Source organism: Dendrobates tinctorius, unplaced genomic scaffold (assembly GCF_039654945.1).
Source record: "Dendrobates tinctorius isolate UK_male_01 unplaced genomic scaffold, ASM3965494v1 ptg000293l, whole genome shotgun sequence".
In the NCBI taxonomy this organism is placed as follows: domain Eukaryota; kingdom Metazoa; phylum Chordata; class Amphibia; order Anura; family Dendrobatidae; genus Dendrobates; species Dendrobates tinctorius.
The window spans coordinates 12,085,023-12,112,980 of record NW_027361960.1 but is presented as its reverse complement, the minus strand read 5'-3'; the positions used below and the strand labels follow the sequence as shown (position 1 = coordinate 12,112,980).

At 47.0% G+C, this 27,958-nt stretch overlaps 1 protein-coding gene across 1 annotated transcript; it reads left to right on the top strand.

Moving 5' to 3' along the window:
- The first annotated feature begins 5,393 nt into the window (after window positions 1-5,393).
- Window positions 5,394-27,754, top strand: IRF2BP2 (interferon regulatory factor 2 binding protein 2). Its single transcript, XM_073560132.1, has 2 exons — window positions 5,394-6,849; window positions 23,709-27,754. The coding sequence occupies exons 1-2, from the start codon at window positions 6,003-6,005 to the stop codon at window positions 24,428-24,430; spliced, it is 1,569 nt and encodes a 522-aa protein (XP_073416233.1). The 5' UTR covers window positions 5,394-6,002; the 3' UTR covers window positions 24,431-27,754.
- The last annotated feature ends 204 nt before the right edge of the window (window positions 27,755-27,958 follow it).

Sequence of the window (27,958 nt, the reverse complement as noted above, 5' to 3'; positions counted from 1 at the left end):
ACGGATCCGCTTCTCTGACTTTTTGGCGGATTTCAACTGATGCTACAAAACTGAAGTGTGAAAGAGGCCTTACCACCTCGGTTGTAGTCTATTTGGATGATATTCTCACCCACTCACCAGATATTGACTCCCACCGGAGAGATCTTTGCAAAGTTTTCGATCGCCTGCGGGCAAACTCCCTCTATGCCAAGTTGGAGAAGTGTGTGAGATAAGGTATGGCTTTCCACTAGGAATATTAAGTTGAAGGTGCCCTCCCTAAAGTTGGGTCCTAGATTCATTGGTCCATATGAAATTCTGGAGGTGGTCAATCCAGTTGCCTTCCGGTTAAAGCTCCCTCTGTCTTTTCTTATTTCTAATGTGTTCCACAAATCATTGTTGAAGGAATTTATTCCCCCTGTTGTCATCTTTGCCCCCGCCTCCTCCGGTTTCTATTGAGGGAAACTTGGAACATGAGGTACAAAGGGTCATTGATTTTTGAATGGTCCAGAATTCCCATCAATACCTGGTACATTGGAAGGGGTATGAACCTTAATAACGGTCCTGGGTTCCAGCTCATTCTGTAAGGGCTGATTGGTTGGCCAGGCCTTTCATCTGAGGTTTATTGGGAAACCTGGGAGTCCGGTGGCCCCCCTTGAAGAGGGGGTACTGTCACGATTTTGGCTCATGTGTTGGATTTTGTCTCTGACTTCCCTTTGTCGTACTGTGCCATTTCCTGGACCTGACCTTGGATTATTTGACCTCCCTATACTTGCAGTAAGTAGTATACATATTTACAGACGTGACTTGCGTCACAAACCCATTCTCATACGCCACACTTAGCCTGATAAAGCTTATACCCACCTACCGTGCCAATGCCGTTCCCGCATGCATTTGTTGTGCCACGTGAACCCAGCGCCCAGTCAGCGCTGGCATCACTGTCTCCACCTTTTGTTGAATTGAACATGAAGAGGAAGTCAGAGATCAGCTGTAGCCAGGACTTCCTCCTCTTGTTCAATTTGACTGATGGTGGGGACAGTGATGCCAGCGCTAACTGGGCGCCGGCGTCACATGTCACAGCAACTTCATGAGAGACCCAGGACTGCGAGTATTGGCACCGCAGGAACTGCGCCAGCACTGAGGTGAGTAGAAGCTTTTTTTATTTTATCAGGTCAAGCATGGGGTATGAGAAGGGGTTGTGCAAGTAGTGAACATGTTCTTTAAATATTGATTACTGGATGAAGAGGGAAAGCACTTGTTCGTTGGCTAATCACAGTTTACGTAGTATGAAAAATAATTATCAGCAGCATATGATGTGTATAAACAAGTTTGCTGCCAACTGTACACAAACTACCTGACAATCAAACAATTGAATTAATAATCTTTGCCCTTTTTAGGTTAAACTGGCCCATGTACAGGACCTTCAAACAAGCATTGGTCAATTATCACCCATTATATGCAGACATTTGCTGGCCTAAATGTGCCTTGTAGCATGGGAATGACATTGTATGTAACTAAAAGATTTCCTAAAAATTTTCTTACAACAAAGTAAAAAACTCACTTCTAATTTATGTTTAAATCTAAAATATTTTGAAAAATAATACGGTGTGTAGATGTAGCAAGAAAAAAAATGTATGAAAGTGACACAAAGGACAAAACGATGCGTGAAACTTCATGCAGCCCTGGAAGAGTTAAAGGGAAGAAACTAAATGTAAACTGTAGTTGAGTCTGCAGCTCTTTGATCTGGGGAGCTGTGTTCCAAGAGCTGTAACATGATCTGCTCTGAGAGCAGGATATTTAGTTTGCTTTTCTGGAAATTCCCAAGGCCATATCCAAATGTAGAGCAAGTCAGTGATATGTCTGCGGCACAAGGGGAAAAAAATCCCTCATGTAAGGTGAGATCATATTTTTCTTCCTGCACAAGTGACTACCCTGCCTCCAGCCAAACCCACCAATCCTGTTGTTACACATGTCATATAATGGCCTCTTTGTTCCTCAGTAGTACGTCTGCATGAACCTTACACTGCAGTCATACTACACAGGGCCACATGGTGCAATATACATGGACTTAGTACATGTGCAAATAACGAGACGCACCGGCTTACCGGCCCTACAAATGTGCTGTGGTGCATCTGTGCACCTGACAGTCTCTAGGCCAGCTTTTATAAATAGGAGCAGCCTTGGTGCAATCTCAGGCATGCCCTGCAATGGTTCTATCAGGTGGGCCACACTGTATTATACACTCCCTGCAGACAAATCGCCCCAGGTCACTAGGCCTTTATTCATGTCAGCAACACTGAGCGCTTACACAACATGATTTCCTGATTTAGATTTGGGGCACGATCCAAAAGCGGAAAGTTCTATAAAGTTCTTAGCAGAGGGAACTATATTAGGAGGGCACTGCTATTACTGTGCGAGCGGTGACGCAGCACTGACATTCTCTTTCTCCTTGGAATGTCAGGCTACCAGCACAACAGACACGCAGTGCTTCCAGAAAGGCGCAGGCGTAGTAGCCAGCCTCCAGCACTGGCAGCCAGCCAGCCCCCTCCCTGCTCCCTTCCAGTCCTCCCTCTCACATAAACAAGCCTGCCTTATCTGCTCTCCATGGAAGGCCTTTCTGGGAGAGCTCTGCTGAATGAAGAACATTTAACCCTTACAGAAACTCCGCACCAAAATGCTGAGAGCAGTTAGTGAATGTCCAGGCCTGCACTACTCAGCGTGTACAGTATATTAATATCCCCGATGTGTGTGTGACTCCGACAGGCAAAATATTGATAATAATAATTTATATTTCTATAGCACCAACATATTCCGCAGCACTTTACATTTCAGGGCTATTTATAACACTCTTCTTTTTTCGGGTAGCTCTAGCCTAGCAGTCCTGCCGCCATTTTATGGAACTGTCGTAAAGCCAGGCACCTTAGTGTTCAGTAACATGCCCAGCGTTGGGCTGGGGCGACACACTGTAATGATTGTCTACGGTGTCATGAAGCGACCTATGACCCATGTGGACACACACTAACATACAAATGTGTTGTATTTTCTGTCACTGGTGTCAAGCTGCCATAGATTTCAGTACAAGTTGAATGCTACTGCAACTGGTGCGTGACTTATCTGCGGCCATTCTTACATCAGAGCTCTAAAGTAGTCACAAGACACTGAGTCGCACAGATGTTTTTGACTTGTCTGAGAATTGCTGCCATGCGAGACATGTTGGCTTGTAGCCCCAGAGTTTTACAGATATGGAGCCAATGATGATAGGGGAAGAAGGTGCATGCCACACTGGGCTATTCTTATAAGGCCACGTTCACACAGTCAGTATGTGGGTCAGGATTTTACCTATCTGTAAGCCAAAACCAGGAGTGGAACGGTCAGAGGAAAAGTGTAATAGAAACACGTCACCACTTCTGTATTTATCACCCACTCCGGGTTTTGGCTTACAGACTCTAAGGTAAAAAACTATGTGTGTATATGGCCTTAATATGTGCGTGCCTTCATAACTGACCAGCCATGTTTCTCAACCCCGTAACCAGTACTGCAATGCTGTAAATGGAGACTTTGGCTCTTCTGTAATAATTCTCTGTATGCGAGGCAATGTCTGTAAAATGGGTATGTCATGTGTCATTACAAGACAATGGTAAAAAGCAGGCACAGAGACCATTAGAACAGCTGTCTACAGCAACCATGGCACACAGAGATACAAGCAATGAGATGCGGGACGGTTCTACTAAATCGCAGCCATTAGGTGTTGCACCACTGTTCTGAGACATGTGCACACTTGACTTCTTTCTCCTAAGCTGATATCAACGGGGAGCATCTAAAAATGTTTACACAGGGTTTTCACATGGATTTTTCAAGCTGGAATTAATTGAGCTTTTTGGGTTTTTTTTTCCTTCAGTTGATACAGTAGCCAAATTTTGTAATTTATTTTGCCAGTCTGTCTGCCATAAAAAGTAAAAATAAATAAAAAGTGGCGTAAAAACCCAGAGCACCATGGGCAACAAGGAGCATCTTTCCATGAAGAATCAATAGGAAGCTTTTTCTGTTGAATTTGGAGAGCAATCATCCATATAGAAACTCTGACCAGCCCCAAGGCTGTATCTAGCACAGGCTTCTCGGAGACTATGGGTGCGCGCTACCTCGCGGGCGCCTCTGAGGAAGCCCCAACATTACGGGGAGCTGTGTGCTCCATGGCGCGGGTTGGGGCCTAGTCCCTCAGCACAATGGATGCCAGTGACAAGGGGCTGTTTCCTCGCCTGCACAGGCCGGCTGGCGCCTCTGAGGAAGCCCCAACATTACGGGGAGCTGTGTGCTCCATGGCGCGGGTTGGGGCCTAGTCCCTCAGCACAATGGATGCCAGTGACAAGGGGCTGTTTCCTCGCCTGCACAGGCCGCCTGGCGCCTCTGAGGAAGCCCCAACATTACGGGGAGCTGTGTGCTCCATGGCGCGGGTTGGGGCCTAGTCCCTCAGCACAATGGATGCCAGTGACAAGGGGCTGTTTCCTCGCCTGCACAGGCCGGCTGGCGCCTCTGAGGAAGCCCCAACATTACGGGGAGCTGTGTGCTCCATGGCGCGGGTTGGGGCCTAGTCCCTCAGCACAATGGATGCCAGTGACAAGGGGCTGTTTCCTCGCCTGCACAGGCCGGCTGGCGCCTCTGAGGAAGCCCCAACATTACGGGGAGCTGTGTGCTCCATGGCGCGGGTTGGGGCCTAGTCCCTCAGCACAATGGATGCCAGTGACAAGGGGCTGTTTCCTCGCCTGCACAGGCCGGCTGGCGCCTCTGAGGAAGCCCCAACATTACGGGGAGCTGTGTGCTCCATGGCGCGGGTTGGGGCCTAGTCCCTCAGCACAACGGATGCCAGTGACAAGGGGCTGTTTCCTCGCCTGCACAGGCCGGCTGGCGCCTCTGAGGAAGCCCCAACATTACGGGGAGCTGTGTGCTCCATGGCGCGGGTTGGGGCCTAGTCCCTCAGCACAACGGATGCCAGTGACAAGGGGCCGTTTCCTCGCCGGCCGTGTGTGAGCGCTCTGGGCTTTTGACCTCTCCTTTCCTGCTAACGCAAGCGCCTTTGGCGAAGTGATTCAGCAGCATTGTACCGAGGCCATTTTCCACAAGCCGCGTCCTGTGGGAGAGGAGAGTGAGTTCTGGAAGGCCCTGGCTCTCCGCCATGCTTCTCTCTAATTATTAACCGCCTCTAGTTTCCATTCACAGTGACCCACCCTAACCTTCACATGCTTGCGGCAGTGACACGTATGTAACATGGCGGCTGCACCCCCAGACAGGAGTGGAGGGGTAAGGTCACCTAGCCGGCCCTAATTATACGAAAGCGAGAATGTGCTTGCATCACCGGCCCCCTCCCCCAGCGGCCATAGTAACTGAGTCAGTCAGCAGCGGCTCTTGTTTGTTGTCTTGGCAGCAGTTCAAAGACTGAGGGGGAGGAAGCGTGGGCGTGCTCGCCGAGTGGCAGTTACTGCGCCTGCGCACACAGGAGGCGGCTGGACGGGGACTGTCGAAGAATCAAGTAAATAGAGAACTTGGAATCACAACGGTTGGCTCGGCCGTGACGTCACCGGCTTTGCCAAGGAGCCTGAAGCGAGAGGCGGGAAGCCGTCGTGCGGGGAAAAGCGGCTGAAAGTAACTATCGGCGGGACGCTGTAGACGGTGCAGCCCGCCACATCCATGTTCTGGCAGGACTATCCCGGCTGGCACAGCAAGGGGTTAACGCTGGAGTTGTTGTGAGCTTTTGGCTGTGTAGAGGGAGGGGGGCTCCTCTGGTGACTGAGGCCGCAGCCAATCAGCAGCCTCCTTCCCTTCCCCCTTCCTCCTCCCTCCCGGCGCAGCTGAGGCAGGCAGAGCAGGAGCGCTGCACAGACACGGACCCGCCGCCTGCTCCCGGGCTCTGGGCGTAGTGTGCATGTCTCTAGCCGGAGCTCGCCACAGCGGAGGGCGCCGCCGCCCAGCTCCCCGTGCTGGCTGACTCCCCCTCCGGTCTCCGCTCGCCTTTGGATCTGCTCTTTCTTGCTATGTCATCCGCCGCGGTGGCCGCCTCCCGGAGACAGTCGTGCTACCTGTGTGACCTGCCTCGCATGCCATGGGCCATGATCTGGGACTTCACGGAGCCCGTGTGCCGGGGCTGTGTCAACTACGAGGGCGCCGATCGCATCGAGTTCGTTATCGAGACGGCCCGCCACCTGAAGCGGGCGCACGGCTTCCAGGACGGCCGGTCCCCGGGGCCACCGACCTCGTCCTCCTCCTCCACGTCATCGTCGGTGAAGCCGCAGCTTACCGCCAAGGAGATGGCGCAGATCGGGCACCCGGTGGGGGCCCCTGAGGGCGGCCCGAGGAGCTCGCAGCAGCCCCCTCCCCCGCAGTGCCTGGAGCGCTACCCGCTGGTGTCGGAGAGGCCGCCGCCCCGCCTGGCCTCGGATTACGGGCGGCAGGTCAATGGCATCCTTCTCCCCAACGGTTTCCCCAAACCCGACGAGCCGCCCGAACTGAACCGGCAGAGCCCGAACCTGCGCAGGACTAGCGCCGTGCCCACCTCGCTGGGGGCCCTGATGAACGGGCGGGCGCCTCCGCTGGGCATCTCGCTGGTCGCCACCACCTCTGCGGAGATGGGCAGCAAGCGGCCGGGCTCGGTGTCCAGCAGCGAGCACGAGGCCAAGGACAAGCACCGGGCGGACAGCTACTCCGAGCTGGGCGAGAACCACAAGGGCAGGGCGGAGGAGTGGCTCAGCAAGCCCAGGACGGTCCGGGACACGCTGATGGCCCTGCAGCACAATCACTCGCCATATGAAGGCAAATTCAAGAAGGATTCGGCCACAGGGAGGGTTCTGGGCTTTGAGGCCAGCAACCCGGCTGCGAAATCCGGTATGAGCCTTTTCACCGTGTGCGTCACCCCCGCCATGCTGTGTACGCGGGGAGCCGCCAGTCATGGCTGCTAGTGCTGAGGCCTCCTGCCACTCTGGCCATGGTGCCCCATACCTGCCAGCACCCACTCTGCATGGCTGCCAACTGTGGAGGGGGCAGGGCCCGTGGTGGCTGAGCCTGTCACAGCACGACTGCTTTCACTTTTATGATGGGGTGTGGACATGGTGCAGAGCGTCAGGTCTGGCGATGATCCTTTCATAAGGTAGTGCATGGGGAGTGTGTGTGGAGCCGTGCTGCGTGGTCCTGCCTGGAGTGTGTGTGTGTGGAGCCGTGCTGCGTGGTCCTGCCTGGAGTGTGTGTGTGGAGCCGTGCTGCGTGGTCCTGCCTGGAGTGTGTGTGTGGAGCCGTGCTGCGTGGTCCTGCCTGGAGTGTGTGTGTGGAGCCGTGCTGCGTGGTCCTGCCTGGAGTGTGTGTGGAGCCATGCTGCGTGGTCCTGCATGGGGTGTGTGTGTGGAGCCGTGCTGCGTGGTCCTGCCTGGAGTGTGTGTGTGTGGAGCCATGCTGCGTGGTCCTGCCTGGAGTGTGTGTGTGGAGCTGTGCTGCGTGGTCCTGCCTGGAGTGTGTGTGTGTGTGGAGCCGTGCTGCGTGGTCCTGCCTGGAGTGTGTGTGTGTGGAGCTGTGCTGCGTGGTCCTGCCTGGAGTGTGTGTGTGGAGCCGTGCTGCGTGGTCCTGCCTGGAGTGTGTGTGTGGAGCCGTGCTGCGTGGTCCTGCCTGGAGTGTGTGTGTGTGGAGCTGTGCTGCGTGGTCCTGCCTGGAGTGTGTGAGGAGCCATGCTGCGTGGTCCTGCCTGGAGTGTGTGTGTGGAGCTGTGCTGCGTGGTCCTGCCTGGAGTGTGTGTGTGTGGAGCCGTGCTGCGTGGTCCTGCCTGGAGTGTGTGTGTGTGGAGCCGTGCTGCGTGGTCCTGCCTGGAGTGTGTGTGTGGAGCCGTGCTGCGTGGTCCTGCCTGGAGTGTGTGTGTGGAGCCGTGCTGCGTGGTCCTGCCTGGAGTGTGTGTGTGGAGCTGTGCTGCGTGGTCCTGCCTGGAGTGTGTGTGTGGAGCTGTGCTGCGTGGTCCTGCCTGGAGTGTGTGTGTGGAGCCGTGCTGCGTGGTCCTGCCTGGAGTGTGTGTGTGGAGCTGTGCTGCGTGGTCCTGCCTGGAGTGTGTGTGTGTGTGGAGCCGTGCTGCGTGGTCCTGCCTGGAGTGTGTGTGTGTGTGGAGCCGTGCTGCGTGGTCCTGCCTGGAGTGTGTGTGTGTGTGTGGAGCCGTGCTGCGTGGTCCTGCCTGGAGTGTGTGTGTGTGTGTGGAGCCGTGCTGCGTGGTCCTGCCTGGAGTGTGTGTGTGTGTGGAGCCGTGCTGCGTGGTCCTGCCTGGAGTGTGTGTGGAGCCGTGCTGCGTGGTCCTGCCTGGAGTGTGTGTGTGTGCAGCTGTGCTGCGTGGTCCTGCCTGGAGTGTGTGTGGAGCCGTGCTGCGTGGTCCTGCCTGGAGTGTGTGTGTGTGTGTGTGTGGAGCCGTGCTGCGTGGTCCTGCCTGGAGTGTGTGTGGAGCTGTGCTGCGTGGTCCTGCCTGGAGTGTGTGTGGAGCTGTGCTGCGTGGTCCTGCCTGGAGTGTGTGTGGAGCTGTGCTGCGTGGTCCTGCCTGGAGTGTGTGTGGAGCTGTGCTGCGTGGTCCTGCCTGGAGTGTGTGTGGAGCTGTGCTGCGTGGTCCTGCCTGGAGTGTGTGTGGAGCTGTGCTGCGTGGTCCTGCCTGGAGTGTGTGTGGAGCTGTGCTGCGTGGTCCTGCCTGGAGTGTGTGTGGAGCTGTGCTGCGTGGTCCTGCCTGGAGTGTGTGTGGAGCTGTGCTGCGTGGTCCTGCCTGGAGTGTGTGTGGAGCTGTGCTGCGTGGTCCTGCCTGGAGTGTGTGTGCAGCTGTGCTGCGTGGTCCTGCCTGGAGAGTGTCTGTCTCTCTCTCTCTCTCAAGTGTGAAAGAGGCCTTAGGGTTTATCGGAGATCTGTGTGAACAGCACATTGGCTTTTAGAATAAGAATGAGCACATTGCATAATCCTTCTGGAGGTTTCTATGTCCTGCAGCCTGCCTGACTTGTTTCATTCTCGGGCCATGGTCTTGCCTCTTGACATGTATGGATTTGTATTTTTCTTCTTTATGGGGTTAAATTGGAATAAATCTGAAGCCTTGCCCTAAGGTACTGGAGTTTCTGTAACGTACAGAGAAACCGCAAGGGTTGTGAAATGTGTGGCTGGTGTGTCATCAGTGTAGCTGCAGAAGGCGGCCATAGAGCTTGCTACGTAGGATGACGCTACAGTAGTGATGAAACCTGGGCGTGTATGGCCGCTGGGGCTCAGTGTTGTAATGACTGCACTGAATGGCGCTGTGTGTAAGCATTGGAGGCCACGTTCTGTCGCTGAGCTCCCGGCTGCTGAGCACATGGAGAGAGTGCTGCTACATGGAGGGCACTTGCTATCAGCTTATTACCTTGATTTTAAACGTGTGCTCATCTTAAATATTTTTTATGCTATTAAACTTAAATGATTCTTCCTGAGCAGCCTCCACCCGTTAGGCCTGTTTCACACATCCGTTTGTCACTATCAGTCAAAATCCTCCGATTTGCAAACAAAACGGATCCGCCATTTTTCTTGGCGGATCCGTTTCTTTCCCCATTGACTTTCATTATCGGCAGATTTTGACTGACGATTGTCCATTGCATCCGTATTTCTGCGGATCCGCCAAAATTTTGTCGTCCGCTGAGATCACCGAACAGACAATGCAACGTTTTTTTGGTGTCCGGATCCGCATTTTTGACTTTTGCTGCATGTTTAAACACCTGATGGCAGAGATGGACACTGGATGTCAGTGTAGTATGGCGATAGCAGCAAGGCATCTCCAAACAGTGGGGTCAGGACGATGGCTACCATTGTGTAGCATGCTCTGTTCTTCTTACATGGCTGGGAAAAGAGATCATTTGTTGGAGGTTTGGGAGATGAATGTTCTCCCATTCTTGCTGCTTGATCTTAGTTGCCGGACTTTTCTTTATTCATAATGAGCCAAATGTTTTCTAATAGTGAAAGGTCGGACTGCAGGCGACCAGTCCATCACCCGATCTCTTCTTCTGTGAAGTCATGCTGTTGTGATGGGTGCAGTATGTGTTTAGCACTGTCCTGATGAAATATCCAAGATCTTCTTCTGAAATAGACGTCCTCTGGATGGGAGCATGTCAGCAAAACCTCTATATAATCCTCAGCATTGATGGTGACTGTCTAGAGGTGTAAGCTGCTCATGCCATAGGCACAGTGCAGCCACATACCATTAGAGAAGCGGGCTTATGACCTGAGCTCTATTGAGCTGGATGGGCCCTCTCTTCTACAGTCCACAGGGCCAGGGGTTTTCCTTAAAGAGTTTCAGCATCTGACTACAGAACAGTTTTCCTTTTTGGCTCAGTCCATTGTAAGGCCCAGGGCAGAATTTCTGGATTGTGCAGACATGGCTTTTTCATTGCATGATACAGCTTTGTTACATTTGTGGATTGCGCGGTGAATGCCATTCACTGATCATGATTTCTAGAAGTATTCCTGAGCCCTTGTAGTGATGTCTGCCTGGTATTATTGCATGGCTGCTTTAGGCTGTGTGCACACGCTGCAGAATCTGCTGCGGATTGATCCGTGCGGATTTTCAAAATCCGCAGGTCAAAAGACCTGCGGTTTACATACGGATTATCCTGCGGTTTTATCATCTCCACAATGGAGGAGATGGTAAACCGCTGCGGAATCCGCAGAAAGAATTGATATGTCAATTGATATGGCCAAAACCACTGTGGATCCGCAGCAGAATCAGCAGCGTGTGCACATAGCCTTAGGACCCATAGACTGCAGGCAGATTGGTCTCCTCCCTTGTGCACATAATTTTTTCCAGAATCACTGAATCTTTTGGTGATATGTAATGTAGATTATGAGATAGTGAATCATTGTACTTTTACGTTGAAGAAATGATTTTCAAAAAGAGAATTCCGCAATCTTTCTTTATAGTTTACATAGCGTTCAACTTGGGAAATCTTTTATTTTGTTAGCGATTTTCAATTCAATTTTTATTTGGGGGAAATTTTACATTTTTCAATGATTAAGACTATGTGCACACGTAGCAGAAAATTTCTGCTTAAAAACCGGACTTCCTTCCCAGAAACCGCGTGTTCTTTTCTGCGCGGTTTTTATGCATTTTTTTCCGCGCGGTTCCAGACCCATAGAAATGGCCAGAAATGCGGAAAAATCCGCGAAATTAATGAGCAAGCTGCGTTTTTTACCCCAAAGCGTTTTTTTTTTCGTGGTAAAAAACGCATCAATATGCACAAGAAGTGCAAAATGCATAGACATGAATGGGAAGCTTATTTTTAGCGTTTTTATAGCGGATTTATTGGCAAATCTGCTAAAACGCTGTGTGTGCACACAGCCTTGTAAGGTGAGGGAGGGCCTGAAGAGACTTCTGTTGTGTGTTTCTACACTGGCACAATTTGGCAATTTGTATTTTTGATTTTACTATTGAACAACAGTGGTATAGCCACTCTTCTCAATAAGTCTTCCATCCATAGTCTGTCAGTTTCTTAATCTGTTGATGATCAAGAAAGGGGGACATGTTGGTAATTAATCTGTCATCTCTAAGGCCTTCAGTGGAGCACTGTCCTACTTATGCTTCCCATAGAAGTAATCCACCTTGTCATCTGAGTCGAAGTGAAGGTATGTGCCTGTTGCTGATTTAGCCATAGGCCCATTCATCTGGTCTGTGAAGTCAATGGAATCTCATCAGTCCATAAAACCTTAGAAGAATTTGTCTTCAAATACTTCTTGGTCCAGTCTTGACATGTCCATTTCTGTGTCTTGTTCAGTGGTGGTCGGTTGTCCACTTTCCTTACCTCGGCCATGTCGGAGTACTGAACACCTTGTACGTCTGGACACTTCAGGGGGGTGGTAGTTCTGGAATACGACAGCACTGGAGGATAATGGGTTCCCAGTTGCTTCACGCCTTCTTCTTTTTCTAATCTTCCACAGGTAATGTCCTTTTTTTTTTTTTTTCCATCGTGCTTTTTTGTGACCCTGTTGACTATTTGCAACAACACTTCTTAATGTTTCTGTGATCATGCTCCAATATCTTAGCGATTTCAGGAGTGCTGTATTCCTCTGTAACAATTTGACTTTTTGGAGTCAGTTAATTTTTTTGGCCCATTTTGTCTGAAAGAAGCAAGTTGCCTAATTATTCTGCACACATTGAAAAAGGGTGTTGTATCTTTAGGCCTCACCCTCCTCATTACACATACCCATCACCTGATTTGCTTCATACAATAAGCATTCAAGGTTATTCATCTTGGAATTGGAAAATCTGCCTAAAAAATGATATGGTCAAAATACGAATTGTGCACAAAGTGTGTTCTAGTCAGCAATTGGTGTGAAATTTCTGTAGGGTGACAGGATTATGGCGATGACTAGTTTTAGTTTTTGACAAACAAAGTTGTAACTATTTTATATTCCAATCAACAGAGCAGTGCCAAGGTCTTGATTTTATAAAGCGGGGTACATTGTACCTTTCATTGCTGTAATTTTGGGGTAAGTTATGACATCTCATTTTCTATTCAATTTATTGGGAGGTGTAAAGAAACTTGTCAGATCCAATAATGCTATTAACCATCCAGTATAGGGTTAATCTGTAGGTTACTAGTGTTGTGAAAGTGTGGCATCTGGGAGAAAATAATTGTATTCCTCCTTGGAGTCGCTGACTTCCAGTCATGCAAGTGTGCATAGTGCAATTCCAGTCACGGAGAGTGAAAGCTGTAAATTGGCATCGCCGATGGCCGGCTCAGCATGGAGCCGGCTGGTCATCATTTCCGGGCATGCTTACAGCCGCCATACTCAGCTGCTTAAATGTATATTGTTTCTCTTTCTGACCACTGGATTCTCTGTAGGTCAGTTCCCTTCATGCTGTCCTGTTTTCCATGGCTTTTTTGTTTGTCTGATGTTCATTCCCTTATCACTCTTGATCGTATCCTGGCAGCAACCTCTAACATTTCCTGTTATCACTGACCCTTCAGTGTAACATCTCCTTTTCTAGTGATTGTCTTCACCACATGTCCATAGTAAGTAAGTTTCTGTCTGGCGACTTTGCCTTTCCGGGACAACTCTAGTTTTATGTATTCAAGAACATATTTGTTGGTGAGCCTGGCTGTCCATAGGATTCGTAAGTCTTCACTAGCTCTCTGTTCAAAGGCAACAGTTTTTCATCTGTCTCTTTTTCATGAGTGTCGGTCTCACAACCATGTCGCAATTGCACTGTTTGACTGAGACGTCCTTGCGCTTCCATATTTGGGCCACGCTCGCCATGGCCGCATGCCCCAGTGCTAATAAACATTTCATATCTACTATGAAACTGCCACTTCGGTCAATGAGTGGCTCGAGAGAAACAAAATTGTCAACTACTTCTATTTATTCACATGTAATCTTTGAGTGGAATTCCTTGTTTGTGGTGGTCATGATTTTGGATTTCTTTGTTCAAGTCCCATCTTCTTGCTCTCTTCTTTCAGCTTCAGGATTAGCTTTACGTTCTTCTTACACTCTGGCAGCAGGGTTATATCATCTGCGTATCTGATTGCTGATGGTTCTTCTGTCTGTTTTCCCCAAACCACTCAAATTTATTTATTTTTTAATTTATTTTACCCATTTATATAGCACCATTAATTCCACAGACATTATGGCACTGTCCCCAATGGGGCTTACAATCTAGATTCCCTATCAGTATGTGTTTAGAATGTGGGAGGATGTTGCAGATGTTGTCCTTGGTGGGATTTGAACCCAGGACCCCAGCGCTGCAAGGCTGCAGTGCTAACCACTGAGCCACCGTGCCGCCCAATTATATAAAACCAGCTTCCTTGTGATTACTTCTGCACAGAGGTTGAAATGGTGAGAATATGCATCCTTGTCTTATGTCCGATGTCCGTTCTTGAACCATTCTGTATTTTCATATGATCTGGTCTTTTTTGGCTATGAGGAGTTGGTGATTACTCAGTCTGCACCTAGTAATGTTCTTGCAGAGAGAACTGATCCCTTCCTTTTTTGCTGGCATTGGTAGTAGTCGATCTGATTGCGGTGCTGTCTTTTTGGTGATGTCCAGGTGTAGATGTGCCTCTTTGACTGGGTGAAGGTGTTGGCGATTCTAAGTTTTATCATGAAAGAACAGTACAGCACGGTCCACAAGCTCATTACTCTTCCTAGGATGTGTCTGCTGACCACTCCATCCTCTCCTCCACTTTAGTGTTGAAGTCGCCCTTAATGTAGTTGCTCTCCATTCTTGGGGTTCTGTTGATTGTGCTTTGAACTTGACGTAGAAGTCTTCAATGTTCATTTCTGTTGCGTCTGCAATTGTTGCATTGAGTTGAATGATGGTCACATTCATAGGTTTCCTTCTAATGCGAATGTACATGATTCTATCGTGGATGTTTTGGGACTTTGTAGGCACTTTGTGATCCTTATGTTAAGGTACTGTCACACTTGGCGATGTACCAGCGATCCCGACCAGTGATATGACGCGGTCAGGATCCCTGGTACATCGCTAAGGCCTCTTTCACACTTCCGTTTTTTGCAATCAGTCACAATCCGCCAGGTTTTGAAAAAAACGGATCCTCAAATTTTTTTTGAGGATCCGTTTTTTTTCCCCATTGACTTGCATTAATGGCGGATCGTGACGGATTGCTGTCCGTTGCATCCGTTTTTTTTGAGGATCCGCCAAAAGTTGCTGTCCGTCACCATCCTCAAAGATTTCAAAACACACCTTGTAACGTTTTTTTCCTCTGGCGGATCCTCCAGACACTAATTTAACCCGATATTCTTTCTGGGTGCAATATCTCTCTCTCTCTATCTCTCTCTATCTCTCTCTCTATCTCTCTCTCTATCTCTCTATCTCTCTATCTCTCTATCTCTCTATCTCTCTATCTCTCTGTCTCTCTGTCTCTCTGTCTCTCTGTCTCTCTGTCTCTCTATCTCTCTATCTCTCTATCTCTCTCTCCGGCCGCTCCTGTGCAGCAGTGGCTGTCGGTGGTGCCATTTTCGAGTAGGCTATTATTTTTCTCTAGCATCATTTATACTATCAAAAATAAAGATTACACAACAACCACAAGACAGATTTAATCAACCCAAGTATCATTAATTCAGTTTAAGTGCACCGACGTGACACTGTAGGTTACTGAGCACAATCCTGCTGACAGGTTACCTTAAGGCTGTGTGCACACGCTGCGGATTAGGTGCGGATTCATCCGCGCGGATTTTGTAAAATCCGCAGGTGAAACCGCAGGTCAAAATACCGGCGGTTTTACCTGCGGACTGCTCTGCGGTTTTGCCCTGCAGTTTTTCATCTCCTCAATGGAGGAGATGGCAAACCGCAGTGGAATCCGCAGAAAGAATTGACATGTCAATTCTTTCTGCGGATTGAAAACCGCAGATAATCCGAGCGGAAAATTCCGCACCGTCTGCACTGCGGTTTTTGATTCCCATAGGGAATCATGGTACTGTACACCGCAGCAAAATCCGCAGCATGTGCACACAGCCTAAAGGCTTTAAAGAAAGATCTGTTGAGCTGACACACAAATATTTTGTTAGAAGCGACATTTTGTCAATTTTGAACCGGTGGTAGGCCATGTCCATATTACGCAATTGTGCTGCGTTTTTTGTTTGCCGTGTTTTTGCAAAATTGGTAAAATTGCGAAGTTTTTTTCAGCTATTTTAGAGAAATGGCAATGTCATCGCATTGTGTAAGCATGACTTTAGAGTTGAAGAGGTTGTGTGAGGTGTCACATGCTGATGTACCATTATTAATGTTGAGTGTGTGTCCGAAACATGTTGGTTACTGCGGTGATTTCTATCTGCACCAATTTGTATATATGGAATGTTTTCTGGTTTTTACAAACGCTTCTAAAATAAAATGCTATAGAGGTTTTAACAATAGTGGCTGGACTAATTGCGTTTGTCTTAATTAGTGATGTGCGAGTATACTCGTTGCTCTGATTTTCCCGAGCATGCTTGGGTGTCCTCCGAGTATTTTGGCGTGCTCGGAGATTTAGATTTCGTCGTTGCGGCTGCTGGACAGCCTGAATTCATGTGAGGAATGCCTGTTTGTTAGGGAAATTCCACACATGTGTTCAGGCTGTCTACAAGTCGCAAATCATGCAGCTGAGACGACAAAAACTAAATCTCCGAGCACGCCAAAATACTTGGAGGACACCCGAGCATGCTCGGAAAAACCTGAGCAACGAGTATACTCGCTCATCGCTAGTCTTAATCTATCCTAGGAGAAGACCATCAATATGTCATCATTATTAGATTAGTTGGGGTCCAACACCCAGAACCTCCCATTGATCAGCTGAAAGCTGCGGCAATAGCTGCCACTAAGGCCGGTTTCACATTAGCGCTTTTTCAGCGCACGCACGGCCGGGGGTAGCTCCGCCCCCGAGCCGGCTCTCTGCCCGGCGTGCCCGCCCCTTGCTTGTAGCGCCGCCTACTAGCGGACAGCGGCACCTGCGATCGGCGCACCCTATCTTTAGCATAGGGTGCGCAGATCGTGCGCAGGCCGTGCGCTAGTTGCGCTTTGACCTGCGCTGCGCACTTTTGACGGTGCGCCGTGCGCGCCAAAATCAAACTTTTCGGATTTTGGCGCGCACGGCGCACCGTCAAAAGTGAGCAGCGCAGGTCAAAGCGCAACTAGCGCACGGCCTGCGCACGATCTGCGCACCCTATGCTAAAGATAGGGTGCGCCGATCGCAGGCGCCGCTGTCCGCTAGTAGGCGGCGCTACAAGCAAGGGGCGGGCACGCCGGGCAGAGAGCCGGTTCGGGGGCGGAGCTACCCCCGGCCGTGCGTGCGCTGAAAAAACGCTAATGTGAAACCGGCCTAAGTTGAGTACATTGCCAGTTTGCAGTAGTTATCTCCTATTCACTCGTTCTCTGTAGTGACCACTTAGCAGTGTATGAAGCTGTGGTGTCCTGCCCCACACGTCTTCGTTCTGGCCACTACCAGGTCTCGTTTCAGCTGATCTTTGAGGGTGTCAGTGAATTGCTCTCATGTTGACCACCTATTCTATTGGTGGTTATGCTGAAGGCCACGCTCAGTGCCAGTATTGGCATCCCATCACAATTGGGTGTTTTAGAAAGGGTTTCTCTATTATACTGTCAGCATCCCATCCAAAATTTTGCAGATGCCTCCTTGCATCTTACTTTTACAAACACATTTAGTCCCTTAATAAATGAGGCCGAAACCGGAGCAGGGGGTGGTGTGACTGTTGAATGACTGCAGGAACGTACTATACATTTATCTGCAGCCTGTTACTAGGTTGCGTTGCTCTGAATGTGAGATGCATATACACATATATAGCCTTTTATGAATATTTGCAAAGTGGCTTAAAGGGAATCTGTCACCCTTTTTTTGCCCTATGAGCTGCCGGCATTGACATCAGGGGCTTATCTACAGCATTCTGTAATGCTGTAGATAAGCCCCCGATGTAACCGGAAAGATAAGAAAAACACGTTAGATTATACTCACCGGAGGGAGGCGGTCCGGTCCGATGGGTGTCGCAGTCCGGTCCGACGCCTCCCATTTTATACGATGCCGTCCTCTTCTTCCCTTACTGTAGTGGCTCCGACACAGGCGCACTGCTCGGCCCTATTGAGGGCAGAGCAGAATACTGCAGTGCGCAGGCGCCAGAGCCCTCCTGTCGCCTGCACACTGCAGGACTCTGCTCTGCCCTCAACAGGGAGAGCAGTGTGCCTGCGCCGGAGCCACTACAGGAAGAGAAGAGGAGGACGACATCATATGAAGATGGGAGGCGTCGGACCGGACCGCCCCCTCCGGTGAGTATAATCTAACGGGTTTTTCTTCTCTTTCATGTTACATCGGAGGCTTATCTACAGCATTACAGAATGCTATAGATAAGCCCCTGATGTCAATGCCGGCAGCTCATAGGGCATAAAAAGGGTGACAGATTCCCTTTGTTTTCTTACACTGAAACAAATATGTTGTGAAGTAGATATGTCCTTTAAATGAATGTCTGCCTTATTTTGATATGCAATTTGTGAGTGTTCTTTTTCTGCTATTTATAGCGCAGTGAATGAGCGTATCGCCCTTCCCCCAATATACATGTTAGATTGGCTGCAGCGGCCAGTCATCTGCTGTGGAATCCTCGTTCTTCTCCTGACACCACTGAGTTTGTTGACCGTCTGATCCTCTTGTTCACATTGGAGATAATCTTGAAGTGCTTGTTACCTTTTTCTCCACTTTTTTACTCTGATGATTGTTCATCTGTATGGGGAAGTTGGGAGCAATTTGCTTTCGGCCGCCAGTTATTTTAAGGTGTCTTAAGGCCTTACCTGATGGGGAAGTTTTGTTGTCTGTTGGAACTTTTGTATTCAATAATGTTAATGTAATCCCTTAAAGTTGTGTCCCAAGAACAAAAGTTCATTTTAATCAACAGATCTTTGAATAATTATCTTTTCCACAATTGGATGTTAAATAAAATGTTCCTGTGCTGAGATAATCTTATAAATGTGCCCCTGCTGTGTATTGTGTAATGGCTGTGTCTGACCGTGCCGGGACATGGTCTGATCATACCACAGCTCCTGGGCAGGGGAGGAAGCAAGAGAGTATACAGACATTACAGCATGGGATCACAAATGATTCTTTTTCTGAGGTAAAACATTTCCCTGCTTGTTTAACAAAGTGGGAAAACCCCTTTAATGGGGGCTTTTGTGGTGCTGTAGCATGAGCTTTGAGCCAAAAACAGTCTAATCTAGAGGATGTCTATACACTTAAAGCACCACTCCTCCAGTGTTTTGTGTTCTATTTCAGAGCTGGAGTGGCATCACTAATCCACGTTTCCTTCCCTCTTGTAACATACTGAACAGCTGCAGTCTTCCTGGTGCCACTCTGGTCCCAATTTTCCATCTTTTGACCGTAGCTCCTGATCGGATGGCATAGGTAACTGTCACAAGCTCTCAATGTAAGTCTGAAAGCCTCCTTCTGACTCCCATAGACTTACATTGGTAAGTGACCTTCGGCTCGCCCAGCAAACACTAAAGCCACCCGGCAGGTCAAACTGCAGAAGATGACCAGAGTGTCACAGAGGACAGTAGAAGACTGCGGCTAGTGAATCTAAAGCCCCCGTTACACACTGCGATATCGCTAGCAATATCGCTGTAAAGTCACCGATTTTGTGACGTTGCAGCGATATTGCTAGCGATATCGCTGCATGTGACTTACCTCCGACCGGCTCCCCCGCTGGTTATCGCTGATCACGCGAGAAGCTGCTGGACCATTCCTCGTCGGCCACTTCCTGCGGCGCTTCCTGCTGTGACGACGAGCGACGCGTGGAGCCGGGCGGGAGGACGCAGGATCGCCGCGTCTGACAGGTAAGTAGCGATCCCCGACCACCGCCATGTCGCTAGTGAGATCTGCCTATGTGGCAGCTCACTAGCGACCACCCAGCGATTCACCAGCGATCCTGACTGCGTCGTATCGCTGGTCGGGATCGCTGGTGAGTCGCTAGGTGTAACGGTACCCTAAGACCAAGAGCATGGAACTTACATTAGTGACATTACTACAGTGATGAATAAAGGAAAAAAAAAAACCTGCTGGAGTGGTGTTTTTAAATACTTTCACTGGACAACTATGATATCTCCAGATATCCTTTAGGATAGGTGTCAACTTATAGATTGGTGGTCTGAATACGGGGCCAGAGCAGGTGCTTTTATCTGTATCAGAATGTAGTAGCTGTGTGGATCCCCCACCACCACTCCATTCTCTATGGTGTTGCTGGAAAAAACTCAGTGCTACACTCATCAGTCCCACTGAGAATGAATAATGAACTATAATATAGTTTTAGAATGTTTGAGCAGCATACAAAAGGATTGTTTATGCTATTAAGAGTTGAGAAACTCTTACTTGGAGATGATCCAGGACTTTCATTTTATTTTTTTTCCATATGGTGCTAAGATATTACCAGTGAGTAGTTGTAAACTACCTGGTTGTTCTACCCCATGACTATTTCTGCCTGCGCAAAGCAGTGATGGATCGTGAAATTGCAGCAGGAGTTCTCCCCTGTACTGTCGACAGGACATCACTGCTGATAACATGCTGACTGACGGTCACTTCCCCTGTGCCTAACTGCGGGAAGCCGGCTGTCAATAGGCATGATGTTGGCAGTGACGCCTGTCAGCAGAACAAAAGAGGAAGAGCTGCTCTGTGGATCTGAAGTCAAATGATGGAGAGTCATCTACTGGGCCAGAAGAGATCGTTACAGGATCTACTTACTCCCATACAAAAAAACTTACCAAAGTCCCAGATAATCCCTTTTAAAGAAACTAAACTTTTATGCACTTTTCAATCCTGTAGCTTGCGGGGGTCTCCATAGACTGCCTCCGACTGTGCGACAGGCAGCAGTGAAGTGCTGAATCTAATACAAATATGACTTTCTATTGTATTGATAGTCTGCTCTGTATGTGCTCCTGCCTCCCCGAACTCTTGTACTGTCTCTTGAATGATTGGTGGCAGTCTTAGGGTTCCGTTACACCTAGCAATGCACCAGCGATCCCGACTAGCGATATGACGTGGTCAGGATCGCTGGTGCATCGCTAGGTCGTCGCTAGTGAGCTGCCACACAGGCATATCTCTCCAGCGACATCGCTGGGGACGGGGGTCGCTACTTACCTGTCAGACGCGGTGATCCTGCATCCTCCCGCCCGGCTCCACGCTCGTCGGCGCCACAGGAAGCTGACGACGAGGAATGGTCCAGGAGCTTCTCGCGCGATCAGCGATAACCAGCGGGGGAGCCAGTCGGAGGTAAGTATCACATGCAGCGATATCGCTAGCAATATCGCTGCAACGTCACAAAATCGGTGACTTTACAGCGATATTGCTAGCGATATCGCAGTGTGTAACGGGGGCTTAACAGTCTGAGCACTTGGACCCCCACTGATCTGCGTGCATATAACGTAAGCATTTTTTTTCCATTTCAAGTTTTGTTAGTTTAAGCTTGGTGTTTATAGACTACACTTCCAGATCTGAGCTACACTAAGTTTTCCACTTATCTTTATTTCTTTGCTGCCTTTTGGTATGTGTTGATGCCATGTCTTTGTTGTGCTGGTATTGGTGATATCTTGCAAAAGGGTGAGAATCCCAGCTTTTAGTGGAAATGCTGGACGAGTGAAAGCCTAGTCATAAGCCCATTTCTTCCAGGGAGCTTTGAAAGGATGCAGTTTCCTCTATGTCTTTTTGTTGGGGTACACCCACATGTCAATTTACGGCAGAAATTTCTGTGATTGAAAGTCTTTCTTTTGCAAATCACATGAGTTTCCTGCCAGCCCTATGCAGTTGGAGGTGGTCATGTTGCCTAAGCTGATCTTCACAGCAGAGATGTGGACCATGGAGACCTCTAGGCTGCAGAAGGTTTACTGCCATCTAGAGCATTGTGAAAGGGGACTGTCACCCCATCGCCAAGTGTGATTCTAGGTTACATATTTGTTGCTTGTGATAATGACTGCTGAAAATGGATTTCTACTGGGCTTGTCAGCTTATATTCTGGGGTTCAGTGTGGTCAGTGATAGCTACGGGATTTCAAGAATCTTTCAATTTAAAAATAAACAACTTCGATCTGACCCAATCGCTTTTGTATTGGAGGTTTTGTATAACAATGTTAAAGCAGAACGGTTTTTGTGTCCCAGTAAATGGATTTGTTCCATTGCAGTATGTGGAATTGTAATCATGCAAGTACATTCTGCTTTAAGAAGGACTGTCTTATCGGATGTGTTGAAGGTAAAGGGGTTTTCCATCTTGAATATTTTTTTCATTCCGTCCTCTCGCCCTATGTAAAATTATTAATTGGTTGTACTAGTGTTCCCTTTTTCCTGCATTGGCTTTCTGCCACTGAGGTGGCGTCGTCACATGCACTTTATACAAACACCAGAAGGAGGTTGTGTCGTCACGACTGTCAGTCGCATGCACTTTAGTTGTGATGTCACTACAAACACCGGTAGGAGTGTCATAAGGTGTGCTTCAGCAAGAGAAGGGGTTATTTATTACTTTTTCATAGGGCAAACCTTTTGGCGTGAGACATTTGCTATGATTAAATTGTGCTAAAATTGCAGTTTTTGCTGCAATCGTGCATATTACTTCAAGCCTTCTGGTTTTGGCAACCTCTTGGCAAACTTCAAACTGCTGTTTTAATTTGTTACTGGTTGTCAGGTTCTGATTAAATTCTTCCTTAAGCCCCCATCACACAAGTTTTGTGACGCAACAGCGAGATCGCTGTGAGTGACACTGACCAGCGACGGGCCCCCCCTGCCGGGGTATCGCTGATCGTCCTGGAATGGCCAGGACATTTTTTTGATCGCTGGTCTCCCGCTGGCCAGCACGCATCACTGCGTGTGACAGGCGGGAGACTAGTGATCAGTGCGCTGGTAGCTAAGGTAAACGTCGGGTTTCTAAGCGGCGCTCAGCGCTTAGAAACCCGATGTGTATTGTGCAGGGAGCTGGTAACCAAGGTACACATCGGGTTTCTAAGTGCCGCGCGCTGCTTAGAAACCCGATGTGTACCTTGGTTACCAGCTCCCTGCACCAGCGTGCTGGTAACTAAGGTACACAGTGGGTAACTAAGCGACGTGCGTCGCTTGTTACCCTCCTGTCACTGGTGCTGATCGCTGATGAAGCTGCCTGTTTGGCAGCTCACCAGCGATCCTGACAAGGTAATATCGTTGTCTGGATCGCAGGTGCGTCGCTATGTGTGATGGGGCCCTTAGTTTCTTTTCAACTGGTTTTGCCGGATAAACAATGTTATCAAGGAAGTGTTGACTTTAAAGGGAATGTGTCAGCAGGTTTTTTTTTTATGTAACTAAGAACCACATGATAGGGGTTAAAACACAGATTCAACAATGTGTCACTTATCAGGTTGTGTGCTGTTTACTTACAGTGAAGGTTTTACCACTAGCATATTATCATTGCTGAGACTAGCTGCCACATGAGCACTAGTCCGACTCCGCCCCTCCTGTGATAAGCAGCTCATTGTTTATAGACCATGTACATGCAGAGCTTGATTTGGGCGGGGTTAGCTTTCTCGGCTCTGCTGCATTTCTAAATCTAAAACCTGTCACAACTGCTGTACCCAGTAAATTAAGTGACACATTGCTGGAATCAGGGTCTTTTTGCCTACATCGTGTTTTCATATACGAAAAAATACAAATATATCCTTTGCTGCTCCCTGCTTATATTTGTTGACAGGGCTGAAAGATAGCGTATGACCAATTTCATCCCAGTCCTTGGAACAAATTGCTTCCAGAGGTGTCTGAAGGCTATATATATATATATATATATATATATATCTATATATATCTATATATATATATCTTCTCATTGAGAACATATAGATGCTGAGCCAAGCCAAATCTGCATAGAGCGGAAATGTGATGTGTTAATCAACAATTATTTTAGGTTTGTGACTTTTAAACCTGCTGACAAGAGTCTCTTTAATAGTGTTTGTCATAACGGGTTCTCTTTAATGCTGTAATATGCATTGTCAGTGACCCACTACCAGTGTTAGTAATCTGCACCAGACACTCAGAGCTCAAGTAAATGTGGCTGGCGTTAACCCCTTACCAACATGATGTCCGCTCCCTGACTTTTATCTTCACATGTCTATCCTAAGAATAGGTCATCATTATAACTGTAGTGGAGAACCAATTTTCTGTGGACGGCTATAGCCCATACATGCTTTCTATGTTTTTTATACACTAAAACATTTTATTTTTCTGTCCATTTTAGGTGCTCGTTCAGCACGGAAGAGGAAGCCCTCTCCGGAGCCAGAAGGGGAAGGCGGTTCTGTTAAGATAAATGGTGATGGACAGTCATGGCTGCCAGCTCCTGATGGTCTTAAAATTTCTCCAATGACTAGTACTTCTTTCATTTCTCCTCCATCTACTGTCTCTCCTCATTCCAACCGTACCACACCACCAGAAGCTGCACAAAATGGCCAGTCACCAATGGCTGCTTTAATATTGGTGGCAGATAATGCTGGTGGCACTCATGCTTCAAAGGATGCTAACCAAGTTCACTCTACAACAAGGCGAAACAGTAACAGTCCACCATCCCCTTCATCTATGAACCAAAGAAGAATGGCTTCAAGGGATGTGCCCAGCCAACTTTCTAGTGGAGGAACTACATCCCATGCAGGAATGGAACAGGTGCACCCCCCAAGCATTCCTGATTCTTCCATACCAAACAGTATACCCTTGTGCTGCACACTTTGTCATGAGCGTTTGGAGGACACCCACTTTGTACAGTGCCCTTCAGTACCTACTCACAAATTTTGTTTCCCATGTTCAAGGCAAAGTATTAAACAGCAAGGATCATCTGGAGAAGTTTATTGCCCTAGTGGAGAAAAATGTCCCCTGGTGGGATCAAATGTACCATGGGCCTTCATGCAGGGAGAAATTGCAACAATTCTTGCTGGGGATGTAAAAGTGAAGAAAGAGAGAGACTCTTGACTTTTTTTTTTGTCTTAACTTTTTTTTTTTGCTTTGTAGCCACCATAATCTCTTACTAAACTTCTTACAGTGGGGATGCGTGTGTGTGTGAGATACGTTGGAAAAAATATATATATAATATATATACACACACAGGATAAATGTAGACTGCATAAACATGGCTGTATAATTTTTAATTTTTGAATACATTGTGTTTCTATTTTTGAAAACAAAGGTATGTACTGATCAGAAAGGTATTCTTTGTTCTTGTTCTTTGCAAGTATTTGTTCCTATCCAGTGACAGTTCCTGTTCAGTGTAGGCTGTGACTTGAGATGCTTTTTAGAGCACTTGGAAAACAGAAATGCTTTTAGCTGTATTTGTATGCACTTGTTAAAAATGCCAAATACATTTTATGACATTGTTAATTGTCTCTGGTTACTCATTTTCTTTGAGATTAAGCTTTTTTTTAATTGTAAAATTTATTGATGTAATTTGAACCACTGGGTGATGTTTATTAAAAAAAAAAAAAAAAATCTTGTTCACCAAAGCAATATTTTGACTGCGACATTTATTTTAAGTATTGACCAACAAAAAAGCAATCGTAACTTCAAAACAGTTGGAAGGTAATCTCCATCTACTCACACACAAGTTCACTTCTTCCCACAGAAGGATGTTGTATTCACGTCCTCACATAGGGAGCTGATCTCCCGCCACACGCGGCAGATAGCCGGCATCTAACAGCCGAGGCTGGTGCAGAGTTCTGGTCGCAACTCTTAACCATTTAAATGCCTCTGTCAGTCTAACAGCAGCACTTTAAGGCGATATGGCATCACATTTGACCTACAGGTTATCATACTTTTTCCAGCAGTCTATCTTTATGCCTCATATCAGATTCCTTGTTGTTAAATTCTCTCATCCCTTTATAGAAGTGACCTCTTCCAGGCTCTGGGGAGGATGGTGCCCGGAATATAACTCCATCTCCAGAGAGTATTTTACATGAAGTGGAAGTGATTAGAGTGAGACAAGTAACTAACGCAGAACAGGAGAAATGAAACTTGTCTTATTGCAAACACATCTTTTGCTTCTCTCTGAGCTCTGCTGTAGTGTAACCCTGTGATCGGGAAGCTGAGAGGAACCTGCAGATGTCAGTTATAATCACACACAGCTCTGCAGTGAGAGCAGAGATCAGCCATTACACATCACACTGGGAACTCTCCCTTCATGTAAAGCATGCTCTGGAGGCAGAGTATCTTCCAGGCAAGGTCCTTCCCAGAGTCTGGAGGAGGTAATTTATATAAAGTGATAACATGATTTCTGAATAACAAAAGCCATCTGATATGAGACATACAGGTAACATTCTAATCAGCAGTCTATAACCTTATAAACCCATATTAATAGTTTAGATAGGTCAATTGTGGTGAGATTCCCTTTAAAGCATAAATCATTTTTATTTTGAAGTTCAATAGTGCACATGCAAATAAGAAACTTTGTAATATATCTTGGGAGAAAAATGTGCTTTTATCTCCTCCTGATCTGATCTTCCGTTCTCATTAACTCCCGGATAAAATCTTCAGCGAAGACAGATTTTTACATTACTGGGATATAATCTTATCAGTAGCAGCTGCCATCTCCTATGCAGATGGAGGGAGGTGACGCTAAGGCAAAGATCCTCTCCCCTCCAGTCTTCATAGAATCTTGTCAGTAGCAGCTGCCATCACCTGTCTCACGAATGTAACAGCACTGAATACTTCTCACCTGGAAATTGAGAATGAAAGACCAGTTATGACAGAGAAAGAAGTTGACTTTTCTGATAAGATATATTAAAAAGTTGCTTGTTTTCACATCTGCTATTGATTTATGGGGAAAAAAGGTAAAAGTTACACATTAAATGTAACATGGCACTTTACGACGCAATCAGGGGGGGGATCAATGGGTTTCTACGACGGCCCAGGGTCTTCTGAAGACCCTCGTCGCTGTCATCTTGGTCCTGTGAAGCTCAGCCATGGGGGAGGCCAAGATTTTCACTATAAATATTGCAAAATTGCTTGTGATATATTACAACAATACAATAATCAAATGATCGCCGGTTCACTTCCCCTAAAGGCACTAAAATATCTGAAAAAATGTTTTTAAAGATATAAAAATATGTATAACTTTGGATCGCCCTCTACTTTTTTTCCATTAAAAATAAAGGAGAAAATAAACATTCGGTATTGCCACGTTCTTAAAACTTCAATCTATTAAAATATGGAATTAACCTAATCTTTTAACTATTGCAAGGAGAAACAAAATAAAGACACTAGATTATTTATTTTTTGTTGTTCTCCTGCCTTCCTCGGCCCAATCAACAGAAAAATAAAAATTACCGGTCTCGGAAAAATGGCAACAAAGCAAAAAAGTTATTTTGCAATATTAAGAATTTTGTTTTCATCACTTAAATAGAAAAACAAAATGCATGTTTGGTATCGCCGTAATCAGACGAGGTGGACAATCATTTTTCCAGGTTACTTTTACCACACAATGAACATCGTAGAAACAAAAAATGCATTTATTTTCATACAACTTGATTTTTTTTTTTACCCATGTTTCAGTACATTTATATGGTAAAAAGAATGATGCAATTCAAAAGTACATCCACAACTACACACGGCTATGTCAACAGAAAAATAAGTTGTGGCTCTTGAAAGGACAGGACAAGACAAAAGCTTAAAAACCAAAAAATCCCTGGTCCTTAGAGGGTTAAAGAGTAACTAATTTTTAATTTGTCATTAAATCAATAGTACATTTGAGAATAAGCATTTTTTTTATATCTTAGAAAAATTTGCTTTCACTTTCAAGTCATGAGTACAATCTGTGTTCAGTGAAGACAGATACTTCAATTTACTGAAATTAGACGTTCTGCTGCAAGTTCTCCTAAGATAAGATTTCTCTGGAGAACTTGGAGCACCCGCTCTCTTATCCCAGGAATGGAAAAGCTTATCTTCACTGAATCCAGATGTCACCCGTCAATTGAGAATTGTGATAATGAAATATCAATCCTGGTGGAGAAAGAAGCAGGTTTCTCTAATAAAGATATAGTACAAAGTTTCTTATGTTCATGTCTACTAATGACATGGAAAAGAATGTAAAAGTTATTCTTTAAGTAATTTTCAGTTGTCTGTAAAAAGATTAGATACCTGATGCAGTATATTGTGAATTATGAAATCATTCTCAATGTGTGGGGGGGGGATATAATCCTTATACTACAGTCCTTTTAAATGACACCCCTGTGCAACTTACAATTCTCTGTGATCATGTATAATTCCCTATAAGGACTGACAATTAAAAATATTTTTGTCTTTGAATCACTTTTTCTTTCTCTTAAATTCTTATTTGGGAAAAGATGAACACGTAGTAGCATGTCACTACTATTATCTCAAGTACATTTATGAAGGTCATGGCTCTTTGTAGAGTGCCTACTAGATGTGGTAACAAGCAACTGAACAACCTCAGTAGTTATCAGGCCGGAGTTGGTAAGCCATACCTCCAACTCCACAATTTCCCAAACT